The sequence below is a fragment of the Leiobunum rupestre genome, chromosome 1 (assembly GCF_980474605.1).
Source record: "Leiobunum rupestre chromosome 1, qqLeiRupe1.1.hap1, whole genome shotgun sequence".
Taxonomy (NCBI): domain Eukaryota; kingdom Metazoa; phylum Arthropoda; class Arachnida; order Opiliones; family Sclerosomatidae; genus Leiobunum; species Leiobunum rupestre.
The window spans coordinates 35163187-35190992 of record NC_143384.1 but is presented as its reverse complement, the minus strand read 5'-3'; the positions used below and the strand labels follow the sequence as shown (position 1 = coordinate 35190992).

At 33.2% G+C, this 27806-nt stretch overlaps 1 protein-coding gene across 2 annotated transcripts in view; it reads right to left on the bottom strand.

Annotated features, from left to right (window-relative positions):
• Positions 1-21065, bottom strand: part of LOC149962208 (ATP-binding cassette sub-family C member 1-like) — a 94238-nt gene extending 73173 nt beyond the window's left edge. The window contains exons 1-8 of one of the 2 annotated variants that reach the window (XM_090179079.1): positions 20984-21065; positions 17464-17640; positions 9415-9528; positions 8721-8858; positions 5025-5165; positions 3999-4060; positions 3391-3531; positions 1888-2037 (exon numbers count right to left, since the gene is read on the bottom strand). In XM_090179079.1, coding sequence (XP_090035205.1) covers positions 1888-2037; positions 3391-3531; positions 3999-4060; positions 5025-5165; positions 8721-8858; positions 9415-9528; positions 17464-17640; positions 20984-21031 — 971 coding nt within the window. In that variant the 5' untranslated portion in view covers positions 21032-21065. Of the gene's footprint in view, positions 1-1887; positions 2038-3390; positions 3532-3998; positions 4061-5024; positions 5166-8720; positions 8859-9414; positions 9529-17463; positions 17641-20252; positions 20316-20983 lie in introns of those variants that run through there. The other variant, XM_090179082.1, reaches the window with a different exon arrangement.
• Between the last annotated feature and the right edge of the window lie 6741 nt (positions 21066-27806).

Genomic DNA, 27806 nt, shown 5'->3' with positions numbered 1-27806 from the left:
TCATCTTCGTGTCGACACTGTTCAAGACGACTTTCCATATCTTGGTGGACAGTTTGTAGCATTCTAGAAGCTATTCTGGCCACGGTGGTTCGAATTCTGTCCTTCAACTCATCTTAATGTATCAGTTCCGTTTCGTAAACCACGCCCTTCACATAGCCGCGTAGGATCACATCGAGTGCGGTAAGATTGGTTGGCCTCTACCGATCCAGCGCTTAGGATATTGTTGGTTGAGAAATTCACGAACATTGACTACAAGCGGGAGTGCTTTATGCTAAAGGGTTCTCAGACACAAGGCGTGCAGTGGTATAAGAAACAACGTACTGCTGGGGGTAGTTTCGTTGCACAGGACTGTGAACGTATCGTCGGGAAGTAAGCCGAGGAAGTGGATGTTCTAGCACGTTTTCACGCAAATCCTCACTCTAGCGGTAGATTGTTTGCTGAAAAGTTGGATTTAAGACATTCGACTATTCTTACCAATTTACATCGGCGTTAATACCACCCCTACCACATCCACCTCAATCAAGCATTAAACGATGAAGATTTACTGATACCGCAAGACTTACATGTATGTCGTAACATACGTCATTAAATTGAAAACGATCCCTTATTCTTGAGCCAGGTACTTTTTATGACGAGGCTTCATTTCAAAGGGATGGTACTGTAAACCGTAATTATTAACATTAGTTGTCCCAGCATAATTCCCATTGGTTAAGACATAATTACCATCAAATTAGATGAAAGACAAACCATTTGGTTGGAATTATTAAAAACCGAATGATTGTACATTTTTCCTTTGATTGGAACATCAAGGAACAAATTAACCCGAACTTTCTGCGTGACGCCTTTAGGGACCCGATAGAATAATTAAAACTGGCAGTGGTTAAATATAGGCTTTCCATCTAATTTGATGGAGGGATCGTTTACAGTAAGATGACTACGTTACGACAGAAGTCTTGCAGTCTAAGGGAATCTTTATCGTTTAATGCTTGAAGGAGGTGGGTATGGCATGGGTGGTATTGGTTCCGATGTAAATTGGTCAAAATAGTTGAATGGCTTACTTCCAACTCTCCTTTAACCGATCAACATCTAGAGTGAGGATTTGAGTGAAAACGTGCAAGAACATCCTTCTCTCCGGCTTCATTCGCGATGATATGACTAGTCCTTCGTTCACAGCCCTGTCTCCAGCCAAGGTCTCCTGATCTTACCACACTCGATGTGCTCCTACGGGGCTATGTGAAGGGCGTGGTTTACGAAACGGAACTGATACATTAAGAAGACTTGAAGGACATAATTCTAACCACCGTGGCCAGAATAGCTTCTAGAATGCTTCAAACTGTACGCCAACAAAGTATTACTCGAGCGCCGTTCATTTCCAACAAGTATCGTACATGTATCTGGCTGTTTACATTTGAAGGTTCGTCTGCTCATAGAGCCGACTGCGAAATAAAAAAGGATTATCTGACGCAACTAGTGGAGGTCAAGTGACCCCCGCTATTCCATCACCTAATTCTCATGTAAATCAATTTCTACAAAAAACAATATTCCGCTCTCACGAGTCTCACTCTTAGCCTATGAGATAGCGTCGACATAACGTCCATCCGTCAGCAGGCCTAAAGCTACGACCGCTTTAAAAAATGGCGCTACCCTAGTTCTCAATTTCCGACTCGAAAATAATTTATTTTAAAATTAGGAATGGTTTATAATTTTTTTTCGAATATATTAGTATATTGCTATTTGAACGGCCTTTTCAAGAAACCTAACATTAAAAAAGGAAGTAATTTTCGTTTAAGTGTTGGTTTGATTTTTTCGAGAATTTTTTCCATCCTGTATAATGTTAGTACACTTATATAATAAAATCAAATGCAATTTATTAAAACCAAAACCTACTTGATAATTAATGGTAAGATCAAAGAAAGAATGTCAGCGCCCATTTGTACAAAAGCTGTAAATATCAACGATGGCCCAAACGCCTTCAATAGAGCGCTTTCTATTTTGAAAATTGATGTGTTCTTTTTAAATTCCTCTCTTTCATCTGCACTGTTAATATAAAAAACCTTATCAGTCAAACGTTGCTATTCCATGTAAACTTCTACTCTATTAAGCACGCTGAGATTTTGAAGCAGTTGTTGGTGTTGGGCAGGGCTAGCCCTGGGGAACTAGTGCTTCTACGCTGTTGCGAGTCTCCTTTCCAGCTATGATAAAAGCCTCGTTCCTGTTGCAACTGCAGCTTTTAAAATGTATTATTACGTTTCAATGTTTATATGCATTTGACTGTGATCAGTTACCTTAATACTAAACGCGTTAACATAATTAAATTATTCTAAGTTCCATAGAAATAACATTCAGAAGTTGTGAAATTGTTTTATTTCCATTTAGGTGTGTCACAGTAATCTGATTGCAACAGCGATTAGATCAGACTAGACATATACTCAGGAATAGACATGGCGTCAGCGAATGAACTACTTTTTTGCTATTTTTAAACTTTTTCATTTGGAATTTCAATTGGATGGTAAATCATATTAAACTGTGTTAAACTAGGTTTAGTTTACCCAAGGTTAATTTTTAACCTGCTTTTCTAACTGTCTAGTTTCAAGGCAAAATATTAACTAAATTCATCTATTTTATGACCTTCATATGCATGCAAAAGCTGAACGCCTAATTTGTTGAATTCCTCAACCACTTCCGTCAAGGAAGTTGAAACAAGTATCAGTATTCAAAAACAAACGTATTCAATAAAAGAGCGTTTGTAAAAATGCTTGATGTCAATGCTGAACATCCAAGGCACAAAGAGATTCTTTGTAAGCAACAGGCGAGAACGTCTTTTTTCCCTTTTAGTCTGTAATAAATGAAGTTCCAAGAAAAGATGTGCTAGAGAAATGGGGAGATCTATGGTACTTTTACGCGAAAAAAAACATTTTACAAACGTGTCATTCGTTTATTATTTCAAAATCTTTTTGTGGAATTACAAACTCCAGCATGACTATGTTTAGTGACACCTGTCTCAAATAATTTAATTATTTTTTAATTAAAATTAAAATTTTAAATTAATTTCGGGAAATGGAAATCAGTAGGTTATTTCGCTTTTATGTCGGATCATTAGAAACAAACAAGATCACCTTGCTGTATCTTCGGATTAAAAATCGGAAAAATGTCTAAATTGTATATCCACGAGGAATTTTAACATTGCAAACTTCTGTTTCATGATTAAACATGAAAAATTAAAGTTAATTACGTCGTAAAACTAGATTTTTGTTACTCTTATAGAATTGTCTATTATCAATGCTAACCGTTACGTCCAAAAAGTATTAATCTAAGATGTGCATAAATGTAGTAAAACAAGCAATACTTTTCCGCAGAAAAAAATTGGAAAATGTTATAAGTTGCTCTTACTTTTTTGTGTCTTTGGAAATTAGCGAATGATGGGATATATATTTCTCCAGTTGAAAATTTGTGTTCTTAACGATTAGATTTCGTGGCAATTTGGGAATGTCGGAGCTTTTAATTTCTCTTCTATATCCGATATTTATTAACCTAAATGGAAAATAATAATTTACTGATCAAGGGTTTCTCATAGGGCAATAACTCTTTTTATATCAAAATTTAAAATTTCGATTGATTTGCGATAAAAACGTATTTCATGAATTTCACCGAATTAATTATTTTATGGTAGGAATTAATGGTAACTTCTTGTATTTGCTATTTAGATTTAATCATAACCAAGTTAAGAAATACAATTAAGTAATCAATTCTTATTAAGAATCGAGATTCTACCTAAAGATATGACATTTTATACAACAACTTGGAATCCAACACTAGCGATGAATTTTAAATTTCACCCTGCTTATAATATCTTTTTCTCTTGCTTTTCGGAGTGTATAGAACTTTATTTAAATTATCACTTCCAGTGGTCATCTCAAGCTTCTAAGAGTAGGTTTAAGCCGGCTGTTAGTACAAGAAAGCCTACTTGGTCTCTACTAACTCAAAAACGGTACATTTACCTGTTCAACCATGAAAAAGACAACTGTGAAATGAATGAAGCGTGCTCTTCGGGGGATTCCGTCTGTTCCAAATAAATGAACCATATTTATGACCGTGTTAAATTTATAAACAGAAACAATACAACACTAATTTACTTAGAATTAAAACCTTAAATAGTGCTATCACGAAGGTTTGTTTGAAGCAACTGTTTGTCCAATTAAAGGCGTTATTTACGGAAACTAATGTGTATCCGAAGTTTATAAAATCGCTCAAGAGGATTCTTTGTAGCGATTTTGGACACTGGAGGCTTGGCCCACATCGCACGGCTTGCTTTAAGCTTTCTTTTCAACAAAAAAAATATAACTAGCTCCGAAATGGAAAAAGGAACCTATGTTATCTTGGGTGAGAGCGAGAAATTGTGGCCAGAACATAAATTCAACATTAATCTGCTATGAAGAAGATAGGCAAACAAATCAAAATAGAGAAAACTACATCTTCCATTTTTGAAATGTAGACGTTTTGGTACAAGGGGGCCAAAAAAACTTCAGATGCATGATGTTTCTTTGCTGAGAAATAAAACAGAAGCTAAGATCACATATAAAATTTAAATGTGCGCATCTTTATACAGCTTATGTGAGAATCAATAAGCGTGTGTTCTTCAAACTTATTTCAAAATATAATCATTGAATTTTTTCTACTAAAGATTTACCAAAATGTATTTTTGTTACACCAACTAGGGCTAACTTAAAAAATTAATTTTATTCAATTTACATAAATGGGATAGATGATGAGTATATTATTACCATAAGTAAATATTTAATGATCAATAAAGTTTCTGTTAACGCTTACATAAATAAGACAGATGTCTAATGGGGCATCAAATTACATTGTGACTATAGCCCACAAAGTCTAAATGACAGCTCGTAGAGATTTTCAATAAAAGAAACGCAACAATTGTTATACTTATTTGGAATAATACGAAGGCAGGAATTGGTAAATGGCAACCCACATAACATAAATCTATTACGAAGATAATTATAACGTACCTCATCAGGGGAAAAGTCGGTGTTTGGCGGTTTTTCGTATTGAGGTTTTGCATCTAACAATGAAGACATAAAACATAGCAACGCTTCTGAAGAAAATTCGGCAATAGATAATGAAAATGTAATAACATTTTCTATATGGCCCTAAAAATTTACAAAATTCAATATTAGTTTAGACTGTAATTTACATGGAGATACACATAATAAATAAAAAAATTAATTTATTTTAATGAAATAAATTCTATAGAAATTTTAAAACGATAATGTTTCTTCTTGCTCTTTTAAAGTTAGTTATTTCTTTACAAATATTTAAAACCCCTATTTTTGGGAAATATCAGATTAAGCAATATTTAAAGATTAATGAAGTGTACCCAAAAACGTAAAAGTATAAAAGGCCTGTTTCAGTATTTGTGAATGAGGTTATAATAATATCAGTAATCCTAAGCAGCTAAGCTTATACCTAAGGAACTACAACGGCTTAGAGACGAAAAAGTATCGCTAAATTGCGAGAAAGGGGGCGTGTCTCGTTGAATAACGATACTTTTTCGAAAACGCCGGAGACATTTCAACGAGACGAAAAGTCTTGTATTGTCTACGTGAGCTGTTTCCACGTAAATGTTTAGAAACAAAAATGAATTTTTTTTGGGAAAATGGCGGCGGAATTTTTTCGAGCTAACGTGATGAATCAAGGTGTAAACAATATCGGTGAAAATAAGAAATCGTGAGTGAACCAATAAAAAAGATTTTAAGTAATATCAATCTAGCATTTACCCGAAACCACGTTTTATGTGCAACAAATTGGATTGGCCAAGGCCTGAATTTAAGGGCGCCCCATTGGTTTCTGCAGGTATAAATTCCATTAGAATGATAAATTGATTATTACCTTAAAAAAACGATGAGAAGAACAATGAAAAAACTATCTTTTCGATTTTATATATTTGAAATGTCACTTTTGGATCAATTGTTTTATAAAGTAATCTAATTGCATATCCTCATTATCATAAACATGTACTGTTTTGGAAAGACGGCGAATTATTATCGAAAGAGAATTCTCAAGTCGAGTTGAATAATTTTATTGTATTACACCTTGATTTTTTTTACATTTGATCCTTTATTATAAAAGATATTTCAATTCCTAAAATATAAAAAAATTAGCTATCCTTCAAACCAAAGAAGGGGACACCTATCTTTTGACCTGATAGCGAATTATAAAAACTCCCAAATATACTTAAAGAAATGGTTAATGTACCCCAAATTGCTTTAATGGGCAAAACATTACCAAAAGACTACCTATAACCACTTTTGAAAAATATAAAAATAAAATCTCCAGCCAAACTGATTAAGTGAAAAACAAGCAGGAAGATTTAGACAGTTCTGTTGGAAAATAATAAAAAACTTTGGTCAGCTGACACTATTAAAGAAATTGTTTTACTGTTGTAGGAAGTTTTTACATCTGAAAGCTACGGAAAAGTTATAAGAAATAGTCATGAAATTTATTTTAAAAGAGTAGACATACTGCTGGTAAATATTCTTATGTTTCAGGATTAATAATTATTCGTTGAAGGGAAGATCACTGAAATAATATTGCATTGACCTTTTCAGCCAGAACAAGAAAGTTGTGTATGGCCACAAAAAATTTATTGGTATTGTCCAAATGACTCGAAGAGGCGAGAGAAAATTGCGCATTTTGTTCTCTTTGGGCTACCATTTCGTTTAGAATAATTAAAAATCCCAATCAGACGTTCTTGATGATTTACTTCGGACAGGGCAGCGTTGTCTAATGTTTCGGTACTGCTAATAGCAATAGGTTCGGAGGACACACGTAATGTATGATGTTTTTAATGGCTTCTTTTATCACCAAATTATTACTTTTATGAAAATTTATGTCAATAAGTTTCTCGAGAAAATTGGTTTTTAAGGGAATCTACGAAAGAAGCAAAGTTAACAATAATGCCTGAATTTTTTTTACCGTTGCCAAGGCGGATCGGATCTGGAAATTGGATTTCAGCCCTTGAGTCTATTTAAAAAATGTAATTGAGCTATATCTGCTAGTAAGTATTATGTCTAAGCCAAGTGTTACTTAATTTACTCATTTCATTGAAAATATCTTGCATTGTCAATCTTTGATTTTTTCCCTTGCGTTGTCATCAATATGGGAAGCTAAATTAAATTTCAATTAAATAATGGTACCCTATTTTTCTATAAATAATTTACCATTTCTATTTTAAGCCAAATTAAGGTAAGCACTACCACTCACGCTCGGTGGAGTACTCATATAAGTACCGTCACACGCTCCACACTTGACACACCAATAAAAACACCACTTGTTCTGGCTGGTGGTGTGTGAAAACTGTTGGTGATTGCAGAGGGTACGCGGTTTTGTTAATTGTATAATATTTGTATAATTGTATATATGTCATGTATATTTAACAATGCACATTTTATATTTTGAGTATATGAAGAACAGTTCGATGTACCTTTTTATCCATTGCTGTAGTATCCATGCGATTGCCAGCACCTGCTATACCCAGAAATACAGTTTCGCCAATTAGTTTTACGACCCTAACCGCAAGTGGTGTCAGCTCATTTAAGTGACTGGACCACCTCAGCCGTTTTGATAGACCTAATAATGTCTTGCGCCTTCTTCTTCACTACACTTTTGAAGTTGGGCCATTTGGTTCTTAATTGAGGGCCTGTTCTTATCACAACCATTCTGACCGCTGAAATTTCCTTAGGAATTTCACCCCAAGCTTTCGTTACGCCTTCGTTGGTGTTTGATTTTCTCCCTATCCCCATTTCCCTGTTAATTAACCCTAATCTTGCCGTTAGTGCTGCTACAAGAGATCAAGAGCTTCTATTTCTCTACCACAGAAATTTTATGCCTTTGTTCACTTTCTTGCCCAGCTTTACTTTTATTTTTCGCCATTGTAAATAAGTCAATGTAAAAATAATATATAAAATAAAAATTATAATATAATACAACATATAATATAATATAATATAATATAATATATAATACATTATAACCTGTTTCCCTCTGAAAATCAACTAGACATTCAGCCACCAGAGGGCATTCAAGAACGTTTTTTAGAGTTTATTAAAAAGGATAAGACAATTTGAAGAAGAATGGCAACTGAAATGGGAGTTTCTATAGGACTATTCGATTGTGAAATCTTTAGTTTCATACATTTTCTTCCACAACTTTATGGCAAAAAAAATATTGAAGCCGTAATAAAAATATTGGCACTGCGATTGGTCAGAAACAACTGCTTAAACAATAAATTCACATAAGACCATTCTTCCGAAGTTTGGTTGGTTTGTTTTCACGAGTTACTGGACTAGTATTGGAATTTGGATTTTGTCGATGTTTTCAATTTCTTTGTCTTTTTTGTTTATTTGAAATTCCGTTGCAGTTATTCGTGGTATTTATCAAAAGTTAAAATCTTATGTTGAAAAAATCGAGTTATTTAAGTTCATTTTTCTCTTAAATGTTTTTTAGCTTTGGTACTTTATTAAATCAACGATTTTAGCAGCTGGATGAAAAATAATTATTTTATTAATATTAACGATACAAGTGAGCCAGATAATATTTGGTTTGTTTTTCTGCAAAGACGGTATAATGGTGCTACGGCTATACTCATGTTGCTATGATTATAATGAAAATGTCACGTTTTATCAATAATAAGAAAGTAGCCATACCTCATTTAACGTTGAGGAAATGATTGATCTGATTGAAATTATTCCGGTCAATGTTGAGAGGCACCAGTATACAAACAGAAGTCCTGAGCGTCGAATGCCACGCGCACGCCCCGATAACATTAGAGAAAATGCTAAGCCCTAAAACGAAAAGAAAGTATAAGTGTCATACAATTCAAGATAATTGAACATTGCTGAACACGTTGAAGAATTTTTCTGATCTCACACACCGTCTGTAAGAACTTAAGGGTAAAAGACAAACATAGAAACAATCCAACTACAGTAAGACAATTTTACTTAAAATTTGAAAGGTCAAAGGTAAATTATCTTTCCCCAATGATGAAAACCAACTATCTATCAATTATTTGATATTATTTCAAATAATAATAAATATTGCCAAATTGACAACACCACGAGTTTGATTAAAATTTTGTTTGGATCGAATTAAACAAATGCATGCATTGTAATTGGATGGAGTGCAACACATTTGGAAATATATAACTTTGTATTCCAACTTCAAATAACTATTAATTATTTTCTGTAAAATGCCAGGAACTTAAAAATTATGGGAAATTTTGAAAAATTATTTCGACGTGTTTTTATTCTGCTGCAATGAACCATTGTTCTTTTATTTAATCATAATTGTATTGAATTTTACTTAAAATTATAATTATTCAAAACAAAAATAATAACTTACTTCTGTCAAAAGTTTGATTAACGAAGGAAGACTATGTATCAGGAAAGGTTGTTTCTGGTAAACGTCGTAGGCTATTTTCAGCACATTAACGACTAAAAGTGCAACATTTGCAATCTAAATTTCATTAAAAAAGATAAAATTACGAGAATGCCAAGAAGTTTTTTTTAGAAAAACGTGTATCGATTCTTTTTCAATTATATATTTTGGTTTTTTGTCATGAATAAACTTCTTGCCCACCTAATGAGTGCTAAGTGGTATTTTTCGTATAATCTCAAAGAAAAGTGTATTTCCAAAAAAAAAGAAGTTGTTCTTTTTGACGTTTACTAGTTGTTCAGGCGAACGCACAGTGTTTCAAAGAGCCCAAATTTAGACAAAAATTCGAAAATGGTCCATTTCAAATAATAGGTACATTTTTATAATAAGGAAATAGTAGAGAGTGATGCAGCACCAAAGGTTTTTAGCTGCGACCCCTAGCGGTGATGTTACTTTCCCTGAAGGATCACAGGGTTCTCGTGGGTGTCATTCGATAGATCTTAACGAAATTAGAACGTGGGGGAAAAATTCACAGTCATACGTTAATTCAAGCAATAGTTACAACTAGTTTAAGGGTTGGAAATAGCCATTTTGGACCATGTTAACACGGGATTTTTTCCGAGAGACGATTGTAGATAACTACAATTTTTTCAACGTTTATTAGTAAACGTTACAATTAGTACATTAAATAATTTTTTAAGTGTCCCTTCGAAACATTTGGAGAAAGTTGGGCTTTTTAAAATTTAAAGAATATAATCGAAAAGGTAGGCTACAACCGCCATATTTGGCTATAAATTGTATTAACCGGCAATAAAAGAAATGTTTAATAAATTGGGTGAAACTAATTTACAGATGGAAATTAAAGTTAAATAAGGTTCTCTGAAAGAAAAAAGTTACTTTTTTCGGAAGGGCTTGCCACCACCCTCCTGACCATTGTTACCCAGCCACCTGAATTATTGGCTTTAAAAGTCGCTTGATGCAATGGGTATTAGCTTAGCTGATTATTATTATCATTAAAAGCTTTCAATATTTTGGAACGTATTTACCTTTTCAATGAAAGACTATTCCTAAAAAATTAAACGGAGATAAAAATAATTAAATATTATAATCATAAACGTAATAAAATCTTTATCGATTAATATTATTTTTTGTTCGAAAGGTTTGAAAGCAAGTGGCGGCTCGAGGTGAAGAAGCATTTTTTCCCAAAGGATGTCGCTAGCCTCAAAATCAAAAGGCGGTACTATTTGGTACCCCTCGCGTTCATTGAATCGTTTGTAAATTGGTCAATAACATAAATAACATGAATTTAAAACATTCGTTTTTACACGGGATACATAATTAAGTTTAAAGTCCATTAAATAAAGTATAAGTTGTCTAATTACAATACCTCACTCTGACGTTATCATTAAGCTATTTTTAATTTTAGCTTCCTTTGCCATTAATAGGTGACACAATGCTCTCGACTACTACGCATTTTTAAAAGCAAATTGGATAGATTCATGGCCACCCTATTAACTGGGGTCATTTCATTATACAGGTGGCAATGATAGAGCTGACCGTTGATATAATACACGGTTTTAAACTGTTATCAGTATTAATCAAAGGGCTAACTATTTCCTAAAATTATGTACACCGATTACAGTCATGTGAAATTGAGTACAGCCTCTGGCAATGCTAATTCTATAATCAGTTTCGTAATCCCTTTATTACCGTCAAAGCTACAAGTTTGTACATCGATTGCGGGGAGTTATCAGCCTCGGTATTTATCTGATTATTATATCTTTTTTATGTACTCTAGCGATAACTGGAGCAATTAGATTAAGTTCATATTGTTTTTAGTATAATTATGTGTGCAAATTAGTTTAATCAAGTGGTAACACTAATTTGCGCAACAGTAGAACTATTCTGCTACAATTATTTCTAGCCAAATTTTGGCTAGGAATTTAATTATCAATTTCTAAATTTTAAAACCCAATTTTCTACAAAGGTTGCGAAGGGAAAAAACAATTATGAAATAGACTAATTGTAACGTGTACTAATAAACGTTCCAACAATTATAGTTATCTACAAGCGTCTCTCGGAATAAATCGCTTGTTAACATGCTCCAAAGTGGCTTTTTCGAACTCTTTATCTAGTTGTAACTGTTGATTGAAATTATGTATGACTGTGAATTTTTCTCCACATTCTTAATTCACTAATACGTATCAAATTACACCAACGAAAACCCTGTACTTCTTCAGGGAAAGAATTTTCGCCACTAGGGGTTTAAGCTAAAAACGTTTGGTGCTGCGTCACTCTCCCATATTTCCTTATTACAAAAATTTAAATATTATTGGTAACGGACCTCATTTTGAAGTTATATTCATCGCTTTAGTGATCATAAACGTGTTTCTCTTAAATGGCTTTTAAGACTTTGAACGCCCTTGTCACCTAAATGATAAGACAGGTAATCAAATAACTTTTTTCCAGAAATTTGTTAAATTTTGGGGGACTGCTTTGGGCCAACATTTTTATGATGGAGGCGTTATCTCGGACCACCCATAGAAGTTTTGTTATGCATTTTCTAGTTTAACTGTGGGGCGGCCAGAATTAATATTAATATGACAATTAGTAATATTAATCCATTACATTTGTCCTAGTGATCGACAAACAATTCTGTGACTTTAGCTCGACAAGTGTGGAAAGGACTTCTATAATAGTTGCTTTATTACCTCTTCAAGGGGACTATTCCCTAGGGGGGGGATGCTCTACAATCACCGTATCGGTCTGTCGGCGTCAGACCAATATCGACGATTGTCTAAAATATTCTTTAGGATGGATTCTTCGCATATGAGTCGCCATGCCCCTACTAGTAAAAGTCATTTTACCACATATTTTACAGACCCTATCATCAGTAACCTGAGGTCTTGTACCATTAACTGGGCCAGTATTTGGAGTTGATTTATTGGTTTGAAGAATGGACAAAGAGATAGTACTATCCATAGGGACCAAAATTGGAGTATTAGCAGACTGGTTTCGTAAGTTAGTTGGTTTAAGTCACCAAAAACTATGACTCGCAACTCCACTAATCCCACTATGCATTTTATTACAGTTACGGCATTGATAACTCAGGTCGTAATCTTTAATACCATATGCTGCTTCCACGAGCGATGATCCATAAATAGTTTATTGCAAATAATACAATCGGCCCTAATATTAGGGATCCGAGGATAAATAAAAATTGCTTCTTTCTGCCTCAGCGACGGATCAACACTGCCAACCGCCAAGACTGGCTCACGTGTCACCTCTTGGAGCGCTCCCCGAAATGCAGCAACCGCAAGACGATTTCTATTATCCTGCTCCGCCTGAAGGCCTCTTAAAACTTCTTCTCGTAATGCATTGTTAACGTCCTGAATTGTCAAACCAGTGCCTTCAAAACGATTGGTCTGCTGAACAACATCAGTTCTAGTGTTAGATATTTCTGAAAAATCGGCCACATTAATTCTTATGGCTGGTTCTTGAGGGTTAGTAGTAGTTCTAGTTATCGCTAAGCGCCTCTCAGTTGCAGCCAAGAGCTCAAGAGTATCATTTGGCCCATTCGAAGGTATGTCTGTATTCTCCACCCCGACATAACTATCTTTGCTATCAATTTGCTTACTTGCAACTGAGACTGGAGTTAATGATTTACGACTTCTAGTACTGGGCCTTCTGGTTTCGGGTTTAAGTTTAGCAAGTTAGTTCTTGTTGTACTGAAACGACTCTATCTTCAGGTCCACCTAGGATATTTTCCTCCCTTTCGATGGGGATGGAGAGATTAAGCTGCTGCGTATTAGACTTAATTCCAGAAATATAAACTTGATAATCAGTTGTTAATCTCTTCTGTCTGATCGCCTCTAAATTATGATGGCTATATACCTTTGACAACGCTAGTGCGACATCTACAATTGAAGTGGGTAGTTTTCATTCTAGGCGAGTTAATAACTTAACATGTTCTATATCCCATTCTTTAACTGTCCCAGCATTATTGTCTAACTGATCCCTATAAGCCTGGGGATGTATACCCTCCTGATGAAGAGCTAACCAGACCGGATTTGTAGCCACATGGAATATTATCTGATTTAATCAAGGTACAATAATAATAGGTAGCCGTTCCCACAGGGTTTTTTACTTTAGAGTTAATACCTCGACTCAAGAATTGGTCAAACTCAGCTTCACTACTAAAAGTACTCTCATTTTCAAATTCTAATTCAAGGTTGGGCCTTGCCTTATTAAAACAGGTTTTCCTAAGACCAATTACAGCATTAATTTTTCAAAAAGCTTTTTCACAAATGGCACATATATATTTTATAAGTTCAACAACAATAGAATAAGTTTTGAGATGATTATACCAGTTTATATGAGTTTTAAAGTCCTTTGCACATTTCGGACATTTGATTTTAACCGGGGGCGGATAAGTAAACCTGATAGCCCTTTCTGTATCACTATCCATTGTGTCAAACTATCACCAATGTTCAAAGCACTAAAGTGCAAGTTTGATAAGTATTTAATATACAAAGGTAACGAAACACTGTTCAAAAAATAACTATAAAGCTACAGCCAGATCAGATAAAAATTTAAAAAGTTTTACATAGAGTTAAAATTAAGTCCAGCATCAAAAAGTACGGTAAAAATCTCAATTTTTCCGAAGAACGACTATACTAAATTGACACCCCCTTCTCGACACCCCTCTTAATATTAACATTCTTGGACCCCTTTGACGAATTTCTGGCTACGCCACTGACGCACTGAGCCTTCCAATCAGAAATAAATCCGAGTTACGAATAATATCATTTTTGCTGCCGAAGGTTATCATCACACAGTGAACATACATATTGCTATTTTGATATGTTATTTTCCATTTAAATATAATTTAAGGTATTATGATGTGATTTTATAAACGTATTGGACGTCTAAAATTCAGTATATCAAATGCTTCATTTATTGAATTTAAAGTAAAAAAATATTATCAGTCTCGGATTGGACATAGAGGTAACCTGCCTGATGGCGTGGATTCCATGGACCGTTCATGAAGTGGGCCTCCGCAAACATTGTAGCGTTATAGTTGTTAAAGCTGAGACCCTTAGTCTCCTAGCAACCAAAAAATATTAGACCCAGTCCACCACTCACTATTATAATGCTATTTTAGAAAATATATCGATAAACCAAGCAACATTTAAATTTAAAGATAATTAAAATGTGGATAAGCCTTGGTTATATTAGTGACTCTCTCTATAGCCAAGATATCAATGCTGGAATCTATTGACGCTAAGTGAAAATGCTATTACTCTGCGTCGACCGAAATCCGAAAACCAAAATTTGACGTTCGACGTCGTGTTCAAGTGTAGTTATTTTCGCGTAAATGAAAACCAAGCTTAATATACCAAAAAAAAATTATAAAGATAAAAATTGGCAGCGGCGGCGGCGGCGGCGGCGGCGGGGTTCGCCGATTTTCGAACAATCGGCGGCGGCGCGATCGGTCCGTTCAAAATTATCGGCAGCGGCGGCGCCAGCCTCTACTATGGGCATTTTCCCGCCAGAAATATTATTATGGCTTTTTGAAAGAGAAACGTTTCTCTATACTATACACTCTCTGCTATAATTCTATAAACACTAAAAGGACGGGTCTAATGCTATCTTTCTAAGTGAAATAGCCGAAATCATCTTATTTTATAGGAATTTATATGAAAAACTTCAGCAGTTTAAGCTTATAATTTAATAAATTTTTCTTAACAAAAATGTTTAAAATTTGTTTGTATTGACCTACATAAAACCTGAATATTTTCAGAAATATTTATTTTTTGTTTTACAACTATATAGTTCTGAAGAAGGAGCATATATTATAAGAAAAAGCTCAGTTTTGCTGTGGAAAAAGAGGATATATAGGTAACCACCAAGAAGGGACATAAATTTGTGATACTAATTGGTGTGATCCAAGAGGGAACATTCGGGATCCATATATTTTTGTATCATAAATATGTTGTACAAAAAATTATTAAAAGTTGCAATAAATTTACGACATTCATTATAATTATAAATTTTAAAATTACGTTCCATGGTTATTTTGTAATAAAAAGTTTTATAAAAGACTGACACTTCATGGAATTAAAAACATTTTATTTACAATTAGAAGCTTTCGGACCGCGGTCCTTCCTCAGCTAGTCAATTCAATAAAAATGTTCCTATTGGTATTACAATTTTCCTTTTCAGCCTAAACAATTTCAAGTTGTATACAACGCGCTCTTTTCGTTTTGCTTACCTCACACGTAACTTCGTAATTAATTTTACGTGTTTTCCTATCGGCTTTAAATGTGTGATACATTTTCATTAATGTCAATACGTTCGTTTTATTTATATTGAAATACGCGCTGTCGTTTAGCTTTCGCTATTCAGATAAGGGTTTTTTGTGCGCGTTATAAGCCGGGAATTGTGAATGGTAAGGTGGTTCTGGTTTTCTCTATTACAATTTTTATTACCTTGGGTATTTGGATTTTTTTTTCTGGATTTCTGAGTATTTGTATTACCTTGTTGTTTAATTGGGTTATTATTATATATATTTTATTGCTTATTTCTGCTTTTACAATTTTTATATCTGTGGGTATGTGGATCGACTTTTTCTTGATTACTAAGTATTTTAATTAACTTGTTGCTTTGTTGGGTTATTAATATATATTTTCTATTGAATGTTTCTTGTTTTATTTCGTTTATCGAAAGTGTTGATAATGTGAGGGATAATTCATGTCTATGATTATTTTATTTGCATTGATTATTACCGGTTCCTTTGGGTTGTCGTGGTGAGCACAAGCAGTTTTTATTGGTGCTTTCACTTATAGTTTTTGTTTTCGCTTTAACTTTGTTTTCCGTATAATTTTGATTTGTTTAAGACCTATAATACCATGGGTTGGTTTTTGTCTGTAAAATAGTTTCTCGCACGTATAAAATTGACGTTTCGTGAACGTTCTAATTTTTGTTAATTTTGTATTTTCTATTTCTCATTTTGTTTGCTTTGTTAAATTAATAACGTTTTTTGGTGCAAAGATTGGTTTTTGTTCTATTGATATTTGAAATATGTTTAAGGCAATAACATTTGTAATATTTATTTTAATTTTAATAAAAAATATTCTACCGGTCGGCGTAAGACCGGGATTACGTTTTTAATATGATGCTCTGTATATGGCGGTATATCGTTCAGTGCCGTGTCCAGTAGTTAATACGCCCAATTACAAGCTCTTCGGAGGAGAGGTATATTTTGGATTGCCAACTGGTTTTTTTACTAAATCGAACGGGCCTTTCTCTATTGTTTTATTTATTATAACGTATGGCTAATCATAATTACCATTGATTGGCGAAGACGTTTTAGAAATGTATTTTTATAAGCTTGGAAGTTTATATTAACTTATTCTCCTAAACGATTTTAATTAAGAAAGTAAATAAGTCTCAATTCATTGCATTCTATATTTTTGAAGGGATACTGTTATTATTTTGAGGGGACCTTGGTCAATTTGTTTGATATGAGGTGGTAAATTCGAACTATGGCCTCACCAAAAAGGGCCTAAGGACTACACTGCAATTCACCTTCAAACAATTTGCGCTTTCATGGCTGCAGGCGTCATTACAAGTTCAATAAAATGTAGATTGCTGAAAATGTAGGAAACCTCTAAGAAATATATTTAATATATTGAAAGCTTGAAGCATTAAACAAAATTTGGCAGTCTTTTTCATGGAAAAGCTGATCAGTTGAAAGCAGTACCAAACCTGTTTTTAGATTCGCGGTAAACTTAAAAACAAAAATATTTTATCTCGCTACCGAAAATAATTATCGCATTCTCTCTGGTTTATGGCGCAAAAGAGGATGCAAATTTGGTTCAAATTTCAAAGAGACTTTAGCGAGTCCTCTTCACTACTCTCAAATTAAATTAAATATTACGATGTTAATTTCTAAATATAAATCAATACCTTGTAAAGCAGTTCCACCACACTTCAGACAAACACACCACTTACCATTTTAGTAATATTCAGAAATGTCCATGGAATATGAGTTCTTTTCGATCGGCTGAACGTTTGAATTTCCGGGAGAAGGAAAATCCACAGAAAAGCGCAAGGAACCCAAACCATAACTGTGCGTTGGAAACATGGCGTGAAGTCCGGATTAGAAGTATACCAAGTCAAATTTGAATCCTGCAAAAATGAATTGGCGTTACTTTTCCGTCCAGTTCGAACTATATGCAGCCGTATAATACCATGTTTTATTTAACAAACTGTGATGGTGATAAAATAAAAAAAAATCGTTCAGACTTCAAATTGGAAAACAACTTTAGATTCAATAGTTCATCAGCATTTACCACATAAACTTTAATTTTAGCTTTAAACGCGTTTCAATTTTAAACAGGAATTGGCTTACGGAGAACTGATTTAAAAGGTAACGGGTATTACTAAAATTGCGTCAGCAGCAAAGGGATTATCATACGTATTTCTTTTAGTTCCTTATGCTGTAGTACCAATATAGGTAATTTCCTTTAAAACGCAGTCTCTGCTTCAGTGCATAAAATATATTTCATTATTATTAATTAAATACTTATATAATAATTTGAATAAGAATATTTTTCAACGCAAAATTGAAAAAAAAATTTACTGTTAATGTAATATATGTTTCGTAATTAAACTTTTATTCGCAGTGTTGAGGAGCCACAATTTAAATCAAAGGCTTAAAATAGCCGAGACGGCGGTGGCGTGCGGTGTTTTTCAAAATGCCTTGGCTTTTGTTTTCTGTTCATTGCAGAAGTACAATTTTTATAGTACATTTATTTATTTGCCTTAAAAACGTTATATACTTATGACCCTTTGGTTGGGTGAAGAATGAGATACATTACTATATCATATTTTTCCCAAAGTATATATTATTCGAAGAATGGTAATAGGTTAACAGAAAATGGGTTGGCAGTACCCTATTTTCAGCGTAATTGCAGGAAGAAAGACGATGCCTTTCGGCCTTTTCTCGTGAAAATGTTTCCCGCTTTCGGCGAGAAAAGAGCTCGTGTTGGTCGATAATATTTTCAGGGAATTATAAAATCAGAGGATGCTGTTAAAGTTAGTATTTTCGGTAACCCGATTTCATTCTTGGCTGTACTTCTTTATCCAATTTTATCGATAACCGTAACATTGTTAAAAATTACTAATAGTAGAATGCTGGAATTTTTAGGACATTCCTATTCCATGTGAATCGTATTCCATGACCTTTGACCTATTAACCATCATTTGATCGCACTCTTGACTTTCGATTAAGCGAATGGCTCGTTCCCCCCTTTGTTCTGTCAGGCAGTTGCGTTGACAAGGGGGGGGATTCCATTTCCTACCCTTCTCCTTGTACGAGTTTTGACTGAATCAAAATTTCAGTTTTTTTTTACCACTTTGAACCTTTACATAAGCTGTCAACCGTCTTGATGAAATTCTGACTTCGTCAATTAGTTCATCTAAGATGGGAATTTCCAATGGTTAAATTTGTTTCTTTATATATTTAATTGAAAAACAAGAATTACCTAAAAGGGTTAAAAATTTAAAACTTCAGGGCCAGAAATTTTGAGGATCTCACTCTCAAAGCTGAATAATATTCAAAATATTTTTTTAATTAACATTTCGCCAAATTTTCGTCAAGTCGAAATCAAATGAAAACATTCATTCCTTTATCCCCGTTTGAAATACCAATATTCTTTAACATACTCCTATAAATATCATAAACTAAAACAGTGGTTTTCAACTTAGGCTCTCACCGCCGGTAAACGAATAGACTCAATAGGGGCATCCCCGCCGAGTACAGGCTCAGCAGTCGCACCGCTGCCCGTGGCCGAGTGTTACCATTGAGGCGAGATTTAGGATATGATTCATATCCAACTTATTGGATCGCAAATGAAGTAATTATATGTTATGAACTGTATATAAATGACTCAATAAAAAAAGCAGAATTTCTCATAAAATAGTAATAACCATGATTATTCATTAATAATTAGATAATGAGTGATACTCGTTCCTAATTTAAACGTAACTCGCAGCTCGCTGCCATTTTGTTTTAGCCGGGCGCCGAGCCTTTCTTCGGGCAAAACGTTGCCGTACTTTTTACACACAATCCTAAGGATTTGTATGTATTAGTCTCACCAAGGATATAATAAATTTAAGCATAGTTCTCAGTGTAATTTACGGGACCCCAATTTTCGTGGTTTTATATTTTCGCCTAAAAATCTACGTACAGTTCCTTAATTTAAGTCCGATTTTCATGAAAGTTTTATTTTTGAATAGCTGTGGTTTACATATAACCTAGAGTTGCAAATACGTTCCTTAATTTTAATTCTAAGTAAGGTTTTTTGGGCAGCGAATACGTACCCCCGCAATTTCCAACATGGTAAATCCGCGTGTTTATAGAGTTCTACGCGCCCGTTTCCCTCTAGCGTTTTTCAAGGCCGTTCAGAGAGCGCCGCTCTTTCAACGTATGACCAGAAGTAATAATTAAGTATGACACTGATCGAACTAGTCTTTGTCGTATAACCAGAAGAAATAAGTGTGACACTCAACGGCTGACTAGTAGTAACAAATAAGTGTGATCAGAAGTAAAAAAATAAGAGTGACACTGATCGAATGAATCTTCGATGCTTTCAAAGTATGACTAGAAGTAACAAGTAAGTGTAAATATGTATATATGTGTGACCGTGGATATATTTTGGTTGTGATACCGGTGTTGCAGGTTGCTGTGAATAGCTAAAAAAAACTTAACACATTAGAAGGATTGTGTGTATACTGACCGTCGTACGTCTTGTTTTCTGACTTTAGCGTTATTGTTCCTATTGGCTAAAGCTCTGTCTGTTATTTTCCATCCAGATACAAAGTATAACCAAATATTGGTCTGAGATATCAGATATACGCTCAAAAAGGGGTCGAAACAGTGCTTCAGACTGTAATTACGGATATATTAAATTCCCTGCTAGGGTGCTACTCACTTAAAAATTTGCAGAATAAATTATTACTTAATGCAAATACTAAGCGTATTCAAATAATCTCTGAAATATTAATATTAATATATGATTAAACTCATTCCATTAATACCAACTTCGTGTGATTAGCTACATCCTCCATTATTGCGTTGGCTGAGACTAGCTTCGTCTCCAATATCATTTTAATAGACCAAGCGTGTGCAAATTTACGAAATCATCTTAAAGGTCGAGATGGCCATTTTGGAGATCAATATTACTCAAGATCTCCCAATAATATTTGATCTCTTCTACTTCTTCGATTTTTTTTCAACGGTAGTTGTTGTCTGTTCTCTTATTTAGCTCTTGGTTAATTTATCGTTAAATAATCTCATCGATATTGGAACTTATTAAGGAGGCTAAAATCGGAGACATTTCAAATTTGAAATAAAACCTAATAAGTACTTATAAATATTAAAATCGGTTTAAGGGCCAAAATAACATATATAATACTGAAATGAGTGATATAAGAATAAAAGGATCTTGGGAAAGCTTTAGGAACTTACCCAGAATACTGTTTCGCACAAACCATAGAAACCATTATCTTCCTCCATTGCAAGAAACTAGGTTCCAATCCTTCCCGACATTTGTGAACTATATATTAAAGAGGCAGTTACTGCAATATAAAGATAAATATTAGAGAGAGTGCTAGGAATGACCTCTTTTCTAATTATCTTTTTTAAAAATTGTAAGATAATAGATTGATAATTTTACGTTTACACATTTACTTCGCCAATATACATGTATCTCGTCATCTTTACAATTTAATTTTGAGACTCTAGCATTTTAAATGTTATAAAAAAACCTGACGATGCGGTTATATCTCTAATATGTTATAAAAGTTACAGAGAACGTTTATATGGCGAGTATTTACGTTTTGGCAGACAGATTGGATTCTGATAGTGTCTTTGATTTCTTATGAAATAACGCTTACGATCAGGTCCATTTAATCCCGAAGGTCACCTTTGTATGAAGGAGCAAATAAATTACAGGCAGATATACGGTATAAATTATGTTTACGTTATTTATTCCAAGAAACCAACGAATCATTTAAACCAAGTTGTTTTTACTTACGGTAACAAACATTGGAAAAAGCACCAACGGTCAAAATATTGTAAATTAACACGACAAAGGTATGAAAGACCGGGTTTTAATGGGAATAAAAGACCAATTTTTAAAACCTTTTATTGTTAGTTTTCTCTTCGCCTCGAATGCATATGTGCCGAAGTACCGCAACTATTCCCATTAAAAAACGGTCTTTCATACCTTTGTCGTGTTTATTTACCCACGGTAAAACGAAAAAGATGTGTTTTTAACTTCTAAAGCTTCACTGAACGCTGTACGCGTAGTAAGGAACGGCTAGAGTGTTGTTTATCGTTTTCCAATCCCTATGGAGCTTCATGATCGGTGACACTTGTGAAATTAAAAAAACTATGACCAATGGCAGAAGTATGTAGTAGTACCACTTCAATCTATGACGCGTTTAGTATGAGGCAGACATAGTGTAAAGGTAACCAATGTGGATTTGTTTATCGCTCATTGCTGGCAATATTGAGTGGATGATAAAATTTCAAAATATTATTTTATTTCGTCAGTTATTAGTCGTAGCGTGACTAACTAGAACGTAGCGAAGTGTTTAAATTATTGTTGTGAGAAAAATGCCAAAAGCAGAATTTTACTACTACTTTTTAGAGTAGTAGTGACCTTTCATCTTAGGGTTACACTCTTTTCAACAAAGTGAAAAATTGTTATAGCTTTGCTGTCAAGCTCTTATATATAATGTGATTGAGGCATTTAGTATAAGCCATGGACATTTTGTAAAGGTAACGAATGGGGATTTGTTTTTCCAATGAGGCACTCTCACCGCTCATATATAATGTGATAGATATTGTATTATTTAAATTATGCTCTTTAAGTTACGCATTGTCCAAATTGCCACTAGGGGATCAGATGAAATTAAATCTCGGCCGTTTAGGCTTGATACGATTCTACGGTGCTTTTCAATAACATAAAATCTTTAAATTAGCAAAATACCCCCATTAACACCAACAGTTTTTTTTTATTCTTGAGATATTGATTCAAGTTTATGAATCTGAGATAGTACAGTTTTTTACCTATTCCACCAAATTGCGGTTTTAAAACTTCCTTGTTTCGGTGTTCTCCCATACAACCGAATTCCCATTCGACCGAATCAATATATTGTCAATATATTTACAAAAATAGCAAAACGTTGGCGGGATCTCACTTAAACAAATAATAGTAATAATAAAAGTGTAACAAATTAATTTTTGGCGTGAGTTTAAAAAATATTTAGATCCGATCCGTTGATATTAGACTGGGTTGGCATTATGTGGAGTGGTCTTAAGATATCCATATGAGTTAGGGTTGGGTTAGATTAGGATTATGTATAGTTTGGGTTTCGGTTAAGGGTTTTAGGTTAGGTCGGGTTGGGTTAGATCTCGGCATTTTTATATTCATTATCCACAAATTGGGAGATTATTTATAAAAACAATTATGCTTGTAGACAATTTATCCATTTTATTTATCCATATTTCTTATGGAAAAAACAATTATCCACGAAGTTTGGCGATTATTTGAAAAAAAAATAATTTTATTGGATAAATTAATTAATTAATGTATTTGAAAAAACAATTTTATTGGATAAATTAATTTATTAATTTATTTGAAAAAATTTATTGGATAAATAAATTTATTTATTTATTTGAAAAAAAAATGTATTGGATAAATTAATTTATTAATTTATCCCTTACGTATACTTTATTTACACAAATAATTGTTTAAAGAAATTATGTGAGTTTTATCTATTTATAAATAATATAAAAACACCGACCTCTAGGTTGGGTTGGGTTAAGTTTGGTTAAACCTATCCGTAATTGTTTTGGTTTGTGTATTTTTTCAATAGATAATGACTTTTGAGAAAATTAGTTTTTTAAACAATAGGATTTTTTTCATTATTTTAGGATGTAGTACCCTTTCCTCCATAAACGTAAACGGCTTTTTTGGTGTTCTACCATACAACGGAATTCTTATTCGACCAATGCATCGTTAATTTATTTAAAATCCGTCAAAATCGTAGGATTTGACTGAGTCGTGTAGTTTTGCTTTTAATCGCTCCCGTATGTTTGATAATTAATTGAGTTTAAAGTGCCGTACAGGCTTAATTTTAATTTACATCTACCGTTTGATATAAGTTTTATCGCGACTAGAGGTCGGCGTTCGGATTTTAATTATCCATTGATAAATCTCACATAATTTCTTTAAACAATTTTTTATGTAATTAAAGTATACGTAAGGGATAAATAAATAAATTTCGAATAAAATATCAAATTTATTCAATAAAATTAATTTTTTTTTCAAATAATTGCCAAATTTCGTAGATAATTGTTTAATCTACAAGATTAATTTTTAAATAATTTTAAATTTTTTTATAATGAATAGAAAAATGCAGAGCTTTAGTCGCGTATAATCCGATATTTTCGGTTTAAGGATCGTTGATCTTAACGGTTATATTTTCTGAAGAGTCGTTTTTCGGCTTTTTAGGCTCATCGTCTTTTGAAAGACTTAACTTCGCTCGCGAAAAATATATTTTTCAAATTTCGCGCCAAGGGCTTCTAAGCCTAAAGTTTTGATGCCCGACATGACTCCATAAAAAATGGCTTTCTTTCGAAACTATCTTAGCCAAACTAACTCTACCGTCTCCAACCGAGACAACACCAAACCTACACAAGACCACCCGACTCAACCAAAGAAGAAAATCACAGCTGTTCACGTTATCCTGATTTACTCTTTTCTTTTTTTTAAAACGTCTTTTATTTCCTTTTAAGGCGGTATACACTATAATTTCAATTATATAAATCATTTTTATGCCTTTTCATCTAGGAAACAGGCTATAACAAACTATTTCAAAATTTTACATATTTAGAACAATCATATTATTATATTTTTTTACAATTTTTAGTTCAACAGCCCTAGTGAACAAATTTGGTGATTTTAAATTTTTGGCATACAGAATAACAGATAGTAGTTTCTTTTTAAAAAAGGACTTGATTATTTGATCCGGTCCATGCATAGGTGGATCAAAAACAGTGAAATAAATAGCAAGTTTAACACACATTGATAAAGCACATATTAAATTTACATTTTCTTTCTTAAAATTTTGATTAGTTAAATCATAAAACCAATAAAAAATTATGTTAAAATTAAGATTTTTTTCAAAACGTAAAATAAAAATATACATCCAAAGAATCACATTTTTGGTAACCTAGCTAGGTAACCAAACCAACTGCAAATCTTTATGACGCCTACAGCACGTTTAAAAAACACCTAAAGAGCGTAACAAAATTAGAGCACCTGACACATGCTAAACACTTGCATATATGGACTTTTAGTGTTCATCAGATGCAATTATGTGTACGGTAGATGTACTCCTGATGTGTTCTAAATGCCTTTTAGGTGCTCTGCCGGTGTCATATTGTAACATCTATAGAACGAGACCGTAACAAAATTAGAGCACCTGACACCTGTTGAACACATGAACATATGCACTTTTAGTGTTCAGCAGATGTAATTATGTGTAACATATATGTACTCCAGATGCACTCTAAGTGCAATTTATGTGCTTCTGCAGATGTTCTATTGTAACATCTATGGAACGAGATAATAACAAAATTAGAGCATATGTTACGCCTAAATAACATCTGGCATCGACCGAAAAAATTTGAAGACACATCAAATGAACATATAGAAAACACTTGCTCAAATTTCTCTATAGTCGTCCAGGGCTCACAGATAGTAGTAAACAAAAATACACAGAAAAAAGTTCTGTTAAAATTACAGAAAATTTCTGGAAGCACTGCATGCCAGAATATTTCTGTAAATTTTACCATTTCTTTTGTTTTTTTTAGGATAAGAGTAAAAGGGTTGTATTTTTTACAGTAAAAACTAATAGTACTTTTCACAGAACATGTGTAGTAAATTTTACAAACGTTTTGTTTTTTCTGCAGAGCACAATCTGTTAAAATTACCAATGCAAAGTTGTAATTTTTACAACAACTTGATTTATTGTACAGATTTGATTCTGTAAAAATTACAGAAAAAAATAAGTAAATTTTACAACACCTTAGTTCATTTAACAGATTAACTTAAGTAAAAATTACAGAAAAAGTTGGTAAATATTACAACAACTTTGTCCAAAAGCTTTGCTTCTGTAAAATTTACAGGAAAGGTGTAAAGTTTGCAGAAATGCAAACATAGAAGTTGTAAATGTTACAAAACTTTTTTATTGTAAACATTGAATCTGTGTTAATTACAGTAAACAAGTTGTTAATTGTACAGTATATAAATATATAAAAGTAAATTATTGAATGAACTAATTTATTTCAAAGACGTGGTACAGCTATATTGAATTAAAACAGCTTAAGTTAACAAATTTTACTAAAAATAGATTCACAATTTTTACAGTGGCTATATTACAATGCTGCCCATATTATTTAACATCAATCACATTTACTTTTTTTTAATTTCAACAAAATGTAACTTTTCTGACTATTTAAAATTAAGTAGTTCATATAACCAAAAGTCTGATAAGACTTCATACAAAAAGTCCATATCTTGGGCTGGGGCGTCTAACGTGTTATTTTCAGTGCTTTCCCTCTTTATTGGCGTAGGCAAATATCAGTTTATATCACTCGCAATTTTCGGTAAAATGGCACCAAAAACCACGTGACCATGCTAGACACTTCACCAAATATATAAAGAAGTAGAGGCTGGGCACTATAAAAAATAGTTCCCCCGAATTTTACGTATATGTATAGTATAAATGTGTTTCTTCTAAACTTTACTATTTAAATAAACAATTAATTTATATTATAAGTGATAATTCCAAATACAAAGATCGAAATATTGCATTTAGTTAAAATAATTATTTAAAAAAGATATTGGCCGAATTTGAACACGTGAATCGCGGACGATTGGTTCAATAATTTCGTCTGCTTCATTGTTGATCATCTTTCTACTCACATGGTGCGTGCGAAGGTTTAAATTTTTTTGTGGTAAATTTGGTAAGTAAATCAATTTTTCTTGTAAAATAGTTTAGTAATTGTTTACTATGTTTTTATTTATTAGTAAAGGCTGTACATGGCTGAAGCTGAAAAACTAGCATTATTAGAAAGTTTTGAAAGTGAAGAAATTCTAAATTTTGAAGATGATTTTTTTAAAGTGAGCGATTCTAAAAGAAAAATATTGGAGAAACTACAAGAGAGTGGAAAGTTACATGAAATAATTGTAACTTTCAGTGATAAATTATTTGATTTGAAAGATAAATTTAAGTTAGACCGCACACCAAATTCTACTCTCCTCTGCACGTGGTATTCATGGATATCTTCTTATTCAATGGACCAACCTAGTGATTTTCTTGAGCTAAATTGTGATATAAATGAATTTTCCCTCGTAACTTATTGGATTGGAAAAAAAGTGCTGGACAAGCACGCAAAACTCAGGAGATGCACCTCCAATACTAATACGCATGAACCCAGATCTAGCCAAGTCGAAATCCCACAGAAGAAGAAAAAGAAAGTGGTACGTAACAGGAAATCCGATAGGGTTTATTCCCTTCACAGACTTGGTGGGGGCTGTCTTGGGGAGATATGGAGATTGAACAAAAAAAGAATGCAGGTTTATGCAAGAATTAAACAAGGAAAGAAGCCCCTGACCCAAAAACAACGAGATGTAGCTCACAAGTACTATCAAATAAGTGTCTCTCTCCGTAATATGGAACAGTTCCCCAAAGATATCCCTCCAGCTTTAATTCATATAAACCAAGGAGGATTATTAATACCACTTGTGTCACTTAACCCATACATTGAGAAAGTGCATGACCTGGTTGTGGATGAATGGGTTAAATGGGATAAATTAAAACCAGGAGAAGTACTAAGTAAGAATTTATAACCTAATTAGATAATAAATTACTTATATTCAAATATTTAATAATTTTCTTTTTTTTAGAGCAGACAATGGCCACTCTAATGAATAATGAAGGTTTCAAAGAAATGTTCCATAAGGCTTTATCAGAAATTACAGAAATAATCAAAAGAGATTTTTCGTATGATGAATTGGAACAATTCAGGATTGTTTATCAGAGGAAGTTGGGTCATGCTAAACTTGGTGATTTGGTACGAGCAAAGATACAGTCAAGAAATGACAGAAAGGGAAAGACAGGAGTAGGTGGACAGAATCTTAGATGTTACCTGTACCGAAATACGATAAGGAAGGCGCCGCAAGCTCAAAATAAGAAGTGCAAACCTCAAAAAC